Here is a 13,060-nt window from a genome sequence, read left to right on the forward strand (position 1 = left end):
GCTTATTCTGTCGGGACTCAGGGGCCGTGATTACTCTATTAATTCTGGTTTACGTAGTAAAAAAATGATTATTTCAACTGATTCAATGCTTCCTAATCTTGTCCCTGGCCTCATCCTTGGTCTGTACTATCTGCCGTATCTGCTATAGCTGCTGTTACATCTCGCCTACGACCCCGAGTTAGCTATAAGGTATTCAAGGCCTAGGCAAGCTATTTGGATAGTTGATGCTGATCAAAGTATAGAAATAAGTGATAAAGAAATGGGGTAAAAGAAAAAAGGTTCATAGGTGTAAACCGGAACTATGAAGCTACCTATGAAGGACTAGCCATGATCAGCTGACATTGAACATGATGAAAACACGATTGTAAAAGTGCAGCTGAACCAAACATTTTCTTGTGCAACACATCAATTTTCCTTATTTTCTCTCTTCTGGAATACTACCTTCAATGGACCCGTAGCTAAAGTGAATGCGTCCTGCTTTCCATCGAGGAAGGCAGACGCCGTTTGGTTTGGGGCGAACGAGACTTCATACCGAGCGAGTATCTCAGCAGTTACACTGCGGAGCTCCATCAGGCCTAGCTGTTTCCCAACGCACGAATATGTGCCTAAATTAATTGACTGTTAGCATTCTGAACCTTAGGTCTTGATTATCCCTGTGCAAGATATGCAAAGTAGAGATACCAGTCAATGTGACAAAACATACCAGTGTTGAATGGAATAAATGCAGTAGGATCTTTGACGAGTTCTGGTTGCGTATCCCATCTCTCAGGCAAAAACTCCAGTGGGCGAGGGAATATGCGCTCATCTGAACCGCTGTTAACCTTTGCCCGTACTTGTTTTGATCTTGTTCTACACTAGTCAAGGACGTGTGACAACTGATTTCTCACCTCTGAACAAAGTGTGTAAGGGAGTGCACACCATCACGTTCCCGGGAACGTACGTGCTGCCGATAGTGATGCCCTCTGGTGGAGTCAAACGCTGCATTCCTGAAGGCACGGCAGGGTGGAGCCGGAGCGTTTCATTGATTACTGCATCGAGTAGTTTTACCCCTACTAGCTTGTCATGAGACAGGCTCGGGAGAGAATCCAGCTCTGTCTGGAGTGTCTTGTATAGAGTGCGGTCCGAGGCAAGATGGAAGAAAAGGTTGGTGAGGGTCGCAGCGGTAGTGTCACTTTGAATAAATTAAGTTAGCACAAGCTAATCATTTGATCAAGAGATGGAAGTTGGGACAAAGGAGATAGCATAGTACCTTCCAGCTACGATAATCAGGTATGCGTCACCATTAAGGTTAAGATGATCCTGCTTCGTCTTTGGACCTTGCTCATATGCTTTGAGGATCCACGAGAACACATCTGGGCGATCTGGAGTATTCTATATTCCAGCATCTTATTAGTATTTTGAACTTCGATCTCCCTCCCATTTATTGGATCATTCAGAAGGGGTTCTCTAACCTGAATCCTCTCATTCACCCGCTCACCCACCCATTTCCAAAACCTGAGATAGTCCGCGTTGATCACGGGCGTTTTCTTGAAGAATGGGAAGAGCCAGGTGAGATGGCCGAAAAGTCCATTGGCTTTCACATCGGCATGCAATTGCTTCAAGATATAACCGTCTTTGCCATCAATAAGCATGTTGAAGGATTTTCCAAACGACATATCACCCATGACATCAAAGCTGTAGTAATTGAACCACTTGGCAATGTCCATTTCATTTCCCACCTCCCTTTCAATGACCTGGATGAGTTGGTCCGTGTAACGGGCGACGCGAGGCTCGTAATCACGGAGTGCTAGAGGAAATCAGAACTTGCCTCTCATACCATGTGTGGTCATCTCGGGAAATAAGAGTTTCATACCTCGGGAGCTAAAGCCTTGGTCCCAAACCTTCCTTCGCCGCGCGTGCTCCTGCTTGTTTCTGGCCATATGCAAGGAAATTTGCGGTTCCAAGACCGTATACCAAGGCCCTTTGGAGACCTTTGCGGAAGCACTGTATATTGCCTTTACTGCGCGTGGATCCGTAATAGACAACTCATTAGGCCCTAATAATTCAACGATGTATCCTCGATTAGCCCAATTCCACAAAAAGAAGAATTGGAGAAAGATTGTTCCTCACCTAAGCGTACGTAGTCTCCGTGGCGTTTGTGTAGCTTCTCAGTCTCCTCAAAAGGATGAAGCTTTCGGGCAGATAGAGCAGTCACATAGAAATTTGATAATCTAGCAAGAAATGGGCCAGGGAACCGTGACAGACGGTGTAAGAAGGCTCGATAGAAGAGCATACTCGTGTAGATACCCAAGATGTGGCATCCTACAAGTTTGGCAGCCAAATGGCTTGGTACGTCAAGTGGGAGCTCATTTTTCATGTTCCGTTCCAGGAATGTAGCACCTAGGAAGAGAAGTATGTATGCGATCACAAGGCGCGGGGCCTTGAGATCCCATTCTCCGTGACGATAGAGAAAAACATGCGCGGTTAAACCACTGAATCCCGCGAGTGCCAGGATCGCACTGGGGGAATTAACCTCTGAGTTGTATGAGACCATCATGTGCGACGACAGAGGGAGTGAGTCGAAAATGAATGAGAATTTATTGCCCTGTTAAGGAAGTATGATATCTGGACTACTTTCAGCTACATATGTATCGTTATATATATGTCTAAAATAGGCAAAATATCGATGAAAAAGGCTGCATAATAATTTATATAACCGGGCCAAGGCCTCGGGTGGGTTTCTGAGATGCGGGCAACGGGGAATGCAAGCAGAAATCTTAAGATTCATGGCGTTGTCTTGGCCGAGACCCCGCAAAACCCCCCAGGACCGAGGGAGAGGCAGATGTACACTATCTGTTGATCATAGGTATAGTTGTACATTTGTACTATGACGTTATTGTAACTCCCGTCCAGTCATAGTGAACCGAATTGCTCGATTTGGAGATCATTTTATTCGGGAGGCGATTGTGGCCATAATGTATGTGGACCTGTTCATAACATACATGCATAATTCATGCTCCTCTCTCTCTCTCTGCACAGTGAGTAATCTATAAAATCTACATCATTTCTTTTCGAGAAGATAAGAAAATAAAATAAACTAAAGGAAAGGAAAGAAAAGAAAAGAAAGAAAGCGAGGGGTGAATTTTAGTCCCGTGGTTTACTCTCCAAAAAGCGCTATACTACTACATAGTGTCCCAATTGAGACTGAACTAATTGGAATTAGTCGGTCATCATTCATATCCCCATCTTCCTCCTCCAGAGTGTAGTATATGTCATCGGACGACAAATTGCCAACACTCGGTCCCACCATTATGTCCGTATCCTTTTGTCTGGGAAGCTCCACTGTGCTTCCCGTGTTCCATGCAGATTCAAATTTCATTGAGTGGCCAATTTGGTGGGGGGTGGACTGGAGACGGGTAGGAGATATTACCGCAAGCTCTGGGTATATCTGGGGCATAGAAAGCTCTGCTGGTGGGAGTATCAACATTGTTTCCGAGTGCTCTACAGAGAGCTGACCAGTAGCCATTAAAGCGTCCATAATGCCAGTTAGCTTGAAGTATATTTCTGGCTGTGTTTCAAGCATATACGAGCAAGGTTTCCCCAGAGACAATCTCTGGGAGCGAAAAACATCCGCTGCACGATTTTTGGTGCAGGACACAGACGACTCGAAGATACGGAGGATGTGATTGAACCAGAGCGTAACATGGGAGACGTCGTAGCGTAGAAAATGCTGACGATTGAGTTCGTTGTAAAGCCTCAAGGTGTGTTCTTGGCGCCTGCGGCCTATGCCGTCCTTAGAAAGTCGAAGGTTGAAGTTCAACACTATCTGGGGTAACACGGTGTATGCGGCAACACTGATAGGCAAGTGGCCGGCGGTACCATCAACAACAAAACGCTTCACCGTGTCGTTTATCTTTGTGACTGCGTCCATCAAATCGGGCCAACTTTCCCGGTGCTGGCGTTGATAAATCCTGAAAGAAATATGATGGTACAGCGCCAAACGGGCGGTTCTAAATCAGAATAATATCAGCTACTTGCTCAACTCGGTCCCAAGTCAGGAGGGGAGGCGGGGTTGACTCTTACTCAAAGTACAAGACAGTCAATTGCTTATAAAATACGATGCACGCATGAAGGCAGGAGTCTTCTGGAGACAGTTGAAGCATGTTCTGGGACTTCCAGTCATTAAGACGAGATTTGATCTCATCTATTCGAGTTTCTTCCGAAGTCAGGTCATTTTGTGGACCCATATGTATGCCCGGGGGATATACTATCATGATCAAATCCGTCAAGGCAAGAGCAAGCTGACACTGGCTGGTCATGATTTTGCAAAGCATAATTTTACTCTCGGGGTCGTAGACCTTGGAGGAATAGACCTCATCATATAAGTCGTCAACCAGCAATAGGTCTCGTGATGTGGTGTCAAAGTGAGCCGGGAGTATCTGCAGCGGTCGCCGCATGCCCAAAGCAATTATCCTGTCCCGAACGACAACGCACCACCAGAGTCGCTTGAGGTCCGATCGCTTGTATTTTGATTCGGCAGGATAATGGCGATAGAGGTGTGCATTCGCAGCGCGGGCCTGTTGAATTGCAAGAACAAGCCAAGTGGTGTTGCTCAAATGGTCTGACCTGGTACTTTGATAAGTAAGTAATAACAACGCCCGAGAAAGGCAAAGATTGTCTCCCTCAATGCCAAAATCATAGAGCATCTTAGCTTTTTGTCAGCATATCTCTTGGGACTCGGGATACTGCCTATCTAAGGCTTCTGCGCACACACACCTTAGCACGCCGGTAAAATGTATTGCGCATGATGAGGATCGATTCAGCCCCTGATTTTTTGGCATCGGTTAATGAGATGTACTAGGCACAAGTGAGTAATAGATTTCTTAGACAGTAGGGTGTATTCGCGGGGGATTGGGTATGGAAACCTACACTGCAAGCGACAAACAACATCGCTTGAAATACAAGCAGCGAAAAGGGAGAACCTTCTGTCTCTGTACCATGAAACATCGGCCAGAACTCTGCTTCGTTGATGATTGGCAGGCATGGGTGAACGTAAAGAAAATAGTGGGAAATTAGCGTGTCTAGCAAAGGCCCTGTAGGAACATGCAGACTCTTTTGGGATTCCAGAAAGAGCATCTCGGCTGGTTGTAGTTGATGCAGATTGGGTGCTCGTAGGTAGCGATAGAAGGAAAAGAAAACAGCCGAATCTTCCATCATGTTCTTGTCACCTGGTTCAAAAATCAGCACTGGTTCTTCTGAGTGCCCACCCTATACCCGGGCGATCCGTTTATCGAGTGTAAGATAAAAATGGAAGAACGAACATGAGAAAGTATTTGGTGTTTGCTGCGTCTGCAATGCCTCGGAATTCGTGGAAGTGTCGTCGTGGTTGTTGTTGCTATGTTGATCGTTGATGACGTTCATGTCAGAGACCTTGGAGCCGTCGGTCTGACTCTTGATCGCTGTGGAAACAACAGTCTGTTCTTCCTGACTGCCACTTGCGACTGAAACTTGACCAAAATCCACAATGGTTGAATCCTGTCTGGACTCTCTCGAATTCTTAGGCCGAGTCGTGCAATCAAAGCCATCAAGACGACAGTTGGTACAGGGTCGTCCGTACGTCGTGGCATCACATCTCACCTTGCGGCGATGACAGCTCCAGCACGCATTGCGTGTCCGGCGATAGCGGTCCGGTCGTAGAGAAAGAGGACTTTTAATAGTATGTAGATCCATATGTCGGGTTTTTTGTCTTCAGGGATTCGCCTAGCAAAAGATGTGACCAGATGAGAGAAATGTTGGCAGCTAGGAATACTTGGCACAAAGCCCCAGACATCCCCGGGGCTAATATATGGCTGTACCCCGCACCCCAGGTAAAGGAGTGCAGACCCTCTGATCGTCAAGAGCCTCTCATGCTCGTACTTGGGCGGGGGGACATCTGACTGAATGTAGAGGGGCTGATCCGAATAATCTCGCCATTTAACTTCATATTATGAACATCACACAGCCTTGAAGAATCAGCTTTACTACTTTCACACTCGAGGCAAGAAATCCATATCGATCCACGCGATCGACCATTTGCGGGGAGCATGGCTTTGAGCAGCGCCGAGGGCACCAGCGCAAGTGCCCAGGCGCTGCTATATTATGGTGACTAATACGGGCAATCCGGAACTCCCTTTCCGACCCTTTGAATTCCGGAGGCTTGAGTCCAGGCCGTAGGTATCGCGTGTTACTCTGGGCTTTCCCTCTCAAGCGCATTTGACTCCCACCATTGGCCACCATTGGGGATTTAAATGATCGTCTTTCACGAATATATGCATTCTGCGTAGGCTATTACTGCATAATCACACTGCAAAAAGCTCGCTAGCTACTGTCCCGTCCACAACAGAACCGGTTTAATCACGGTTCCATCTTTCATGCCATTCAGCCCCTGTTGGTAATCTGTAGCCTGTGTAAGGGAAACAAAGTTAGCTTTGACTTTGTACGAAGTTATAATGGTCTATGCAGCTAACATTGAAAAACTTGATCAGTTTATCGACAGGAAAGCGACCTTCCCGGTACCATTTGATCATTTGTGGGATAGCCTGTTGTTTCAATCAGTCACCTGTTGAATTTGAACGGGAAATATTAAGACAAATAACGCACAATTTGGGGGACACAATCCCCTTCTATACATCCCAAAATCGATCGGCCCGTCTTCAAAATAAATTAGTCACATAGACCCAGCGAAAGGCGAAGTACTGTCACCTACATTTATCTGCTCTGTCACGTCAAAGCTCAAGCGATATGCTAGCGGGGGGACCCCAATAAGTACTATCTTGCCTCGCTGGTGTGTAGATTGGAGTCCTTGCTCGATTAGAAAAGGCACCCCTGTCGTTTCGATCACAATGGAGACTCCGTTGGGTAGCAATTTCCTGACCGCATCATCTAGTGTAGTAAAATCTGGACTACTGGTATCCAAATTATGTGTCGCTCCAAGAGATTTGGCCAGTTCAAGACGCCCCTTGACCCGGTCCACGGCGATGATGGCTTTGCAATTGCGTATCTTTGCAGTCTAGTCAAATCAGTACGTGTAAATTCTGAGCGCAACTTCGACTTAACCACATTGTAAAATAACACAGAGAGATAGAGAGTGTGTGTACCATAATAGCCCCCATTCCAACAGCCCCCAATCCTAGGATCAATACTGTATCGGCCGGACCTGCGTTAGTTGTGTTTTCGATGGCACCCATTCCCGTCTGAAATCCGCAGCCTAGTGGGGAGAAAAGTTGGAGCTCGTTGTCGTTTTCCAGGAGGATCTTGGCATTGAGAACGCTTGCTTCGCTAACGATGCTATACTGGGCAAAACTGGACTGGCCAAAAAACCTCGCCCATAGTTCTTCGCCACTCCCATGTACTGACATCCGATTAGGGTGGCCGGAATAATTTCCCGGCGCGAAGTCCTTGCAGTACGCAGGATGGGAGTCCGCGCATTGTTGACACGATGAGCACGAATAGAAAGAGAGAAGAACTGGGTCGCCAATTTCAACAGTATGAACATTTTTGCCGACACCGCGAACAATCCCGGCTCCTGTAACCATTAGCAAGTCCCGATGAAATCTAAGAAACCATAGTGACGAAGAAAAACCAATCAGAAATTATGTGCACCAATCCATCATGACTGGGTCTCAGGTTCATAGAGGAATGTAGTTCAAAAGGGTAATATTTTACCTTCATGTCCCGCCACCTTTGGATATGTGATACCAAGTTCCCCATTGGGCACTGAAGTCAGAACAATATCGGTGTGACATATTCCCGAAGCGCGCATTTCGACGAGGATCTCGCCTTCACCTGGTGAATTGACATCCACTTCCTCCAATGACCAATTCACGGTTAGAGGATGGACCGGCTCCCGGGCAACAATCGCTTTTCCGATCACCATATTGTTTTTCTTATACTTGGTAGTAACTATGAAATGGATAAACGCCCTTGATCTGCTTATATATCATATGTTTCTAAATATACTCAAAAAAAGTATACAGTGAAGACAAGTACCCCGCCTACGCCCGGTAAACTGACTTACCTTGTACCGACGGGAGTTGCGATATGCGGGGAAGCGGGTAATACCCCTGAGGATTTTGTAGGAGTTGTGGGGGAATCTCTTGGAAATATCCTATATACCCGTGAATAGGAACTCTCGTTGCCTAACCGACAGCAAAATGCACTCAAAACAAAGCGATCGGACTAATCTAGTACACCTATCAAATTCATTAAGGAAAAATACGTGCTAACTCATCTTCCCAATCCATTTATGAAACTTCTGCGAAAAAAAAAGTGAGCATTAAGATAGTTTTATGTTATGCTTAATACGGAGTATAAATGCATAGGTTAAAGGTATCTACTATATGTACATAATTTTAGTGGAGCACCCCAATCCGCAAAACCCTTCCAAGATTCTTTCTCTAGGCTTTACCAGACGTGCTAGAAGCGGGGCATATTCATATTATTACACGTACAGTTCCAATTGTGCAAACAAAATGACTCTAGACAACTCTAGGGACTCTAGGATGGGTCGACAAGGAGTTAAATGCGTACCAAGGTGGGCAGGATGTATATGTACTCGTATCCTCAGCAATAGCACCACCATTAACTCGGAAACAAAACATATTGAGGGATGAGCGGAGCCAATTTGTTGTCCTTTCTGTGGTGGTCTGCCCAGGTTCGCCACTTCTCATTCTCGGACTTGGCCACACAATAAACCCCTCCCCCCGCGTTAAAGATCTTGAATGTCTCGGTCTCACACTTCAAATTGATAATTCAAAAATGACTAAAATCAATGCAGCGAATGTTGAAGTGCGCAGAGAGAAGAAACGCGCGTGGGATCGAGCCGCCCAGCGCACATCCCGACAAAAGACCAAAGCCCTAATAGAGCACCTGCAGGAGACAATCCAATCCTTACGGGATCAGACATCAGAAGACACTGTTCTCCGGTTACTGGAAAAAAACGAGGAACTTCAAGCCGAGATCATACGTCTCAAAAAAGTTATCCAAAATGCCTCGTTGGTCCTTTCGGAAGAGGCGGGCCACACCAAGCCAACAGAATTTGTCACAGCCCCAAAATTCTTTCCCCGGGCCCCGTTGAATTATTATGGGGTGAATACAAACACAAACTCCCCCTTTTTTGAGCGATGTTATTCGACCTCAGGGAGTACGGAAATATTAAATGTCCACCAAGCTTGTTCTCCTATGGAAATTCGTGAAGGGCGACAACATAATGCACACATCCAACATCCATGTTTCCATCGCCAAGTCCAATTATGCAGTCCACTCTATCTCCTGCCGATGCCTGTCATTGCATCACACAACCGAGACCCGGGTGAAGAGCCTCATAACGCCTTATCATACCAAAGCTCATGTTCTGCTTGGTACACGGTGAATAAATTACTCAGTCAAGCTTTTCCTTATCATACTTCCGAAACGTTTTCGAATGAGAACTTTGGTCTCCTGATTCGGGGAATTGATCGAGGATGGGAGAGTTTAACGTCCGAAGAAAGATCAAACCCGGGTCTGTGCAATCTCCAACGAATGGATGAGTACATTTGGTCACCAATGCCTAAAGTCTTCAGGGTTGCCATTGCATACAAAAGCTATCAGCTGATGCGGTATATCTTCCATCCGAGCCCAGAGACACGGTTCAAAATACCCGCGTGGGAACTTCCGACAGAGAAGCAATTAAAAGAGCAACATGCATGTGCTATCGACTTTTTCCCTTGGCCAAGTGTTCGTGATCGCCTGATCACCCATTATAGCGTATATTTGGAGAATTGCACGTTTCTCACGGCCGTACAGCAATGTTTCCGCTTCCATTGGCCGCACTCATTTGAGGAGAGCTACTCTTTTGATGGTGACTCTCGGTACACCCCAAGTGACCTCTTTGTTCAGCAAGCCGCAGATTTATCAAATTGGAAAATGGGTCCTCAGTTCTTCCACCAGTACCCAGAATTTATCAATATAGTGCCACAGGCGGATTTCTGATTGCAGAAGTGGGCTGGATTTGCAGACATCGAGGCAAATGAATGGAATATAACTAGGTCGTCAAAAATATATATTAAATCTCATGGCCCACTATCTAAGAATTTGCCCTTTTTTGTAAGATATATTCGAATATGTTTAGGAACGTAGTATTCATAAAAATGTGGGTTAAAAGATGCATATTTTGGTTGAGGTACCCATTCGCGAGCAACTTGATTATTCGGCTATACAAGATCGACCTCGGTACTGAGGTGGAAACCAGCTGGACAGGGGTAACCCTCACTTTCCCGCAAGAGACCAAACCGCACGACGGTTGATTGATATGGCATTCCTAAATTGGAATACCCAGTGATTTTGGAAATGACGAAATGACCAACTCTCATCTCTGAATACCTGCAACACAGAGTAAACATCATAATTTCCAACTAATTCGAGAGTTCATCTAGTACAGAGTATATAATCATGATATATCACATGTTGACCACCTCTGTTGTGCATTTTAAACATTCTTTTCATGGCTTGTGATTTCTTTACTAGTAAGTTGTATTTTTGGAATCATTTATCAGAATAGAAATCTGTTCATACAGTAACGAATCCATTAAGAGTACGTAGCATTCGGTACATATGTAGTTATTAAGGAACGGCATCCCTATTAACCGAGTGTTCCCCAGTTAATATGAAATTAGCAGGGCGGAGGTCATATCTCATAGACTTAGACCACGACCTCCACGGTGAGATCCTCCGGCCATTTGGGTTGATCGACACCGTTGGTCCGGGTTCCCACATTATATTTGAGTTCCACTGGGCCCTCAGGGAACTGGAGAACGGGCTTGGGAATCCTGACCGAAACGCCCAGTTGAGGACTGTGGAGATCCTGGAAGTTCCGTGGGTGGAAGACGCGATCACCGCTGTTTTTCTTCAGCAATTGCACGTGAGCTGGGATTGTATCAAACATGGTGTGGTAGTGACGGAAAACAGGGCGGCCATTGTCTGACCAAAGTTTCTCCCAGACTTTCTCGGAATAGGTTCCGACAGAACGAACTAGCCATTGAGAGTAGTAATTGAGGGCGATATCAACGGTATACGATCCACCGTCAGTGGCGCGTCGTATAAGGGCGTCCAGGATTCCGGTGGTGCCAGCAACACCTGTGCAGTAATCCGAGTTGGGGAAAACGGGTATGACCGGCTCATCAAGACCCATCCCGCGGCCGTATTCTATAGCGACGCCACAGTTTGCGTCACTGATCTGCTGCCAACCACTGCGCTTTGCCCATGGGCCATACCAGCCATAGGAGTTCTCGCGAGCATAGATGATGCCACGGCCACGGTCGCTGCCGATTTTCAAAATATCTGCTTCCGAAAATCCATACTTATCAAGTACGCCTGGGCGATACCCTGTTACAACAAAATCGGCATCCTCGATCAAAGCTCTCAAACGGTCTTGGTCTTGCGCCAATCGGAGATCCAGTAAAGTGTTCCACTTTCCCCAATTCAGATCACAGTGCACAAAGGAAAAGTCACATAAGTGGGGGGCAGCAACTCTCATGACGCTGGCACCCATCTCGGCGAGGCCTCGAGTGATGGCGGGGCCGGCAATGACTCGAGTTAAGTCAACGACTTTGAGTCCCGCTAGAGGTCTGCTAGCACTGGTTTCGGGGGATGACGGCCACCAGGTAGGTTCTTGCTTCAGACTTGTGTGGTGATGAATCTCGTACAACCCGACTTTCCCATTTGCTTGCCCATGTTCGCTGGCCAAATACTCCTCGGGGGTCCAACAGATAGTTCCGGCTTGGCGGTGAACTTCTGATGCGAGATGCTCAAGCTCGGCGGAATCGAATTGTTTCACATGTTCCTGGTAAAACTCAACAACATCCTCACGGGGACTATTGTCAAGCTCTGGCACCCAAGGCGGAAGGCCCACGCCCGCGAGGGTTGGCTCTGGGTTCATGCTTCCTGTAGAAGCAGATTGATTAGTCTGGGCAAATAAATGGCTGGAGGTAGGAATATATGATACCGTGCAAATGGAAGTAACGGTCATCCTTCGTTTTATACACATTAGTGCACAGGGATCGATAGAGGTTGGCCTGTGCCTTGCTGGTGTCCCAGTTAGGGAAATAGTTGAGAAAACGTCCACCATCCCGAGCTAGCGTGAAGGAAGATTCGATAGGGTCGCCCTCAGGATCAAGCGTCCAGATCATGGCGGACATGACAAAAAGCTGACTATGATCACTGTGTACATAATCAGCTGGGGTTTCTCGTGTTCGGAAACACAGCAAAAGAATATGCGAAGAGAGAGCTAGAAAGTGGGAAGAAAGTAATTATCCCTGCCTACGTACGTATCAATCACAATATCCGGTGCCTTGATCCCATATTTGCGTTGTAAGAGAACACTCAACATTGCTCCCTCAAATGCTTTCAAACTAGCGATGCTCTCTGCGAATCTCCAGTTGATCGCAATGCTGGGTTCATCTGACCCAACAAATTTGATGACAGCTGCGGCATCGTGAATTTCGACAGGCAGGTCTTTCATCAGTGGATTTTGAAGGATTCCAGCCAGAAAAACCTTTTGGGCCTCTGCTGGCACAGAGTACGCTTCATCACTCTGAGCATCACAAGTCATAACGGGCGAGTTTTGAGACTGGCTCAAAGTTTCCACCTAACGTTTTGAATTTGATGTTTCTGCCATAGAGACCTGGCCCCTTTAATAGCATATTTCGGTGTTTGGCAATCACTAGGAGGCTCCATAATGTTGATGATCTTGTTTCTGAACTCTGACTCGTGCTCAATCGAGTCAGTGTTCTCATGATCTCTGGAAAGAGGCCGGGATCTCGGCAAGTAGATAAATTGAACAACTGGCCAATAAAAACCGTTGAACCTTGTTTAATGGGGAATATCGACCCACTCTGACTCGGATCTATGCTAATCAGACTGGGGTCACCTTGTGTACTTGGATCTCTTTAATAAGCTACTTGGGGTTGACTCTGGGGATCAACATCCGTTTGACCGGGGTATCATATAAAAAGTATCGGGATGATTTCCCTAATGCGTTTTGTGTTAGAGCCCAGTGTTCTATTAT

The 13,060-nt window shown here is 46.4% G+C and overlaps 4 protein-coding genes across 4 annotated transcripts; all 4 read right to left on the bottom strand.

Annotated features, from left to right (window-relative positions):
• Positions 1 to 405: 405 nt before the first annotated feature.
• On the bottom strand, positions 406 to 2,533 carry N7479_011230 (cytochrome P450; the record flags this gene model as incomplete). The annotated part of the gene is made up of 7 exons (XM_057258921.1): positions 406 to 605; positions 704 to 832; positions 888 to 1,171; positions 1,250 to 1,371; positions 1,452 to 1,786; positions 1,817 to 2,035; positions 2,110 to 2,533. 7 exons carry the CDS (start codon positions 2,531 to 2,533, stop codon positions 406 to 408), a joined length of 1,713 nt encoding a protein of 570 aa, XP_057106379.1.
• A 603-nt stretch (positions 2,534 to 3,136) lies between these two features.
• Positions 3,137 to 5,709, bottom strand: N7479_011231 (Zn(II)2Cys6 transcription factor; the record flags this gene model as incomplete). The annotated part of the gene is made up of 5 exons (XM_057258922.1): positions 3,137 to 3,989; positions 4,063 to 4,685; positions 4,756 to 4,836; positions 4,909 to 5,207; positions 5,301 to 5,709. 5 exons carry the CDS (start codon positions 5,707 to 5,709, stop codon positions 3,137 to 3,139), a joined length of 2,265 nt encoding a protein of 754 aa, XP_057106380.1.
• A 631-nt stretch (positions 5,710 to 6,340) lies between these two features.
• On the bottom strand, positions 6,341 to 7,894 carry N7479_011232 (NAD(P)-dependent alcohol dehydrogenase; the record flags this gene model as incomplete). The annotated part of the gene is made up of 6 exons (XM_057258923.1): positions 6,341 to 6,421; positions 6,486 to 6,557; positions 6,619 to 6,669; positions 6,725 to 7,027; positions 7,116 to 7,543; positions 7,684 to 7,894. 6 exons carry the CDS (start codon positions 7,892 to 7,894, stop codon positions 6,341 to 6,343), a joined length of 1,146 nt encoding a protein of 381 aa, XP_057106381.1.
• A 2,802-nt stretch (positions 7,895 to 10,696) lies between these two features.
• Positions 10,697 to 12,604, bottom strand: N7479_011233 (CoA-transferase family III; the record flags this gene model as incomplete). Its single annotated transcript, XM_057258924.1, has 3 exons — positions 10,697 to 11,937; positions 11,999 to 12,213; positions 12,321 to 12,604. 3 exons carry the CDS (start codon positions 12,602 to 12,604, stop codon positions 10,697 to 10,699), a joined length of 1,740 nt encoding a protein of 579 aa, XP_057106382.1.
• Between the last annotated feature and the right edge of the window lie 456 nt (positions 12,605 to 13,060).

This window comes from Penicillium vulpinum (genome assembly GCF_028829585.1).
Source record: "Penicillium vulpinum strain IBT 29486 chromosome Unknown utg000004l_segment0_segment0, whole genome shotgun sequence".
In the NCBI taxonomy this organism is placed as follows: Eukaryota; Fungi; Ascomycota; class Eurotiomycetes; order Eurotiales; family Aspergillaceae; genus Penicillium; species Penicillium vulpinum.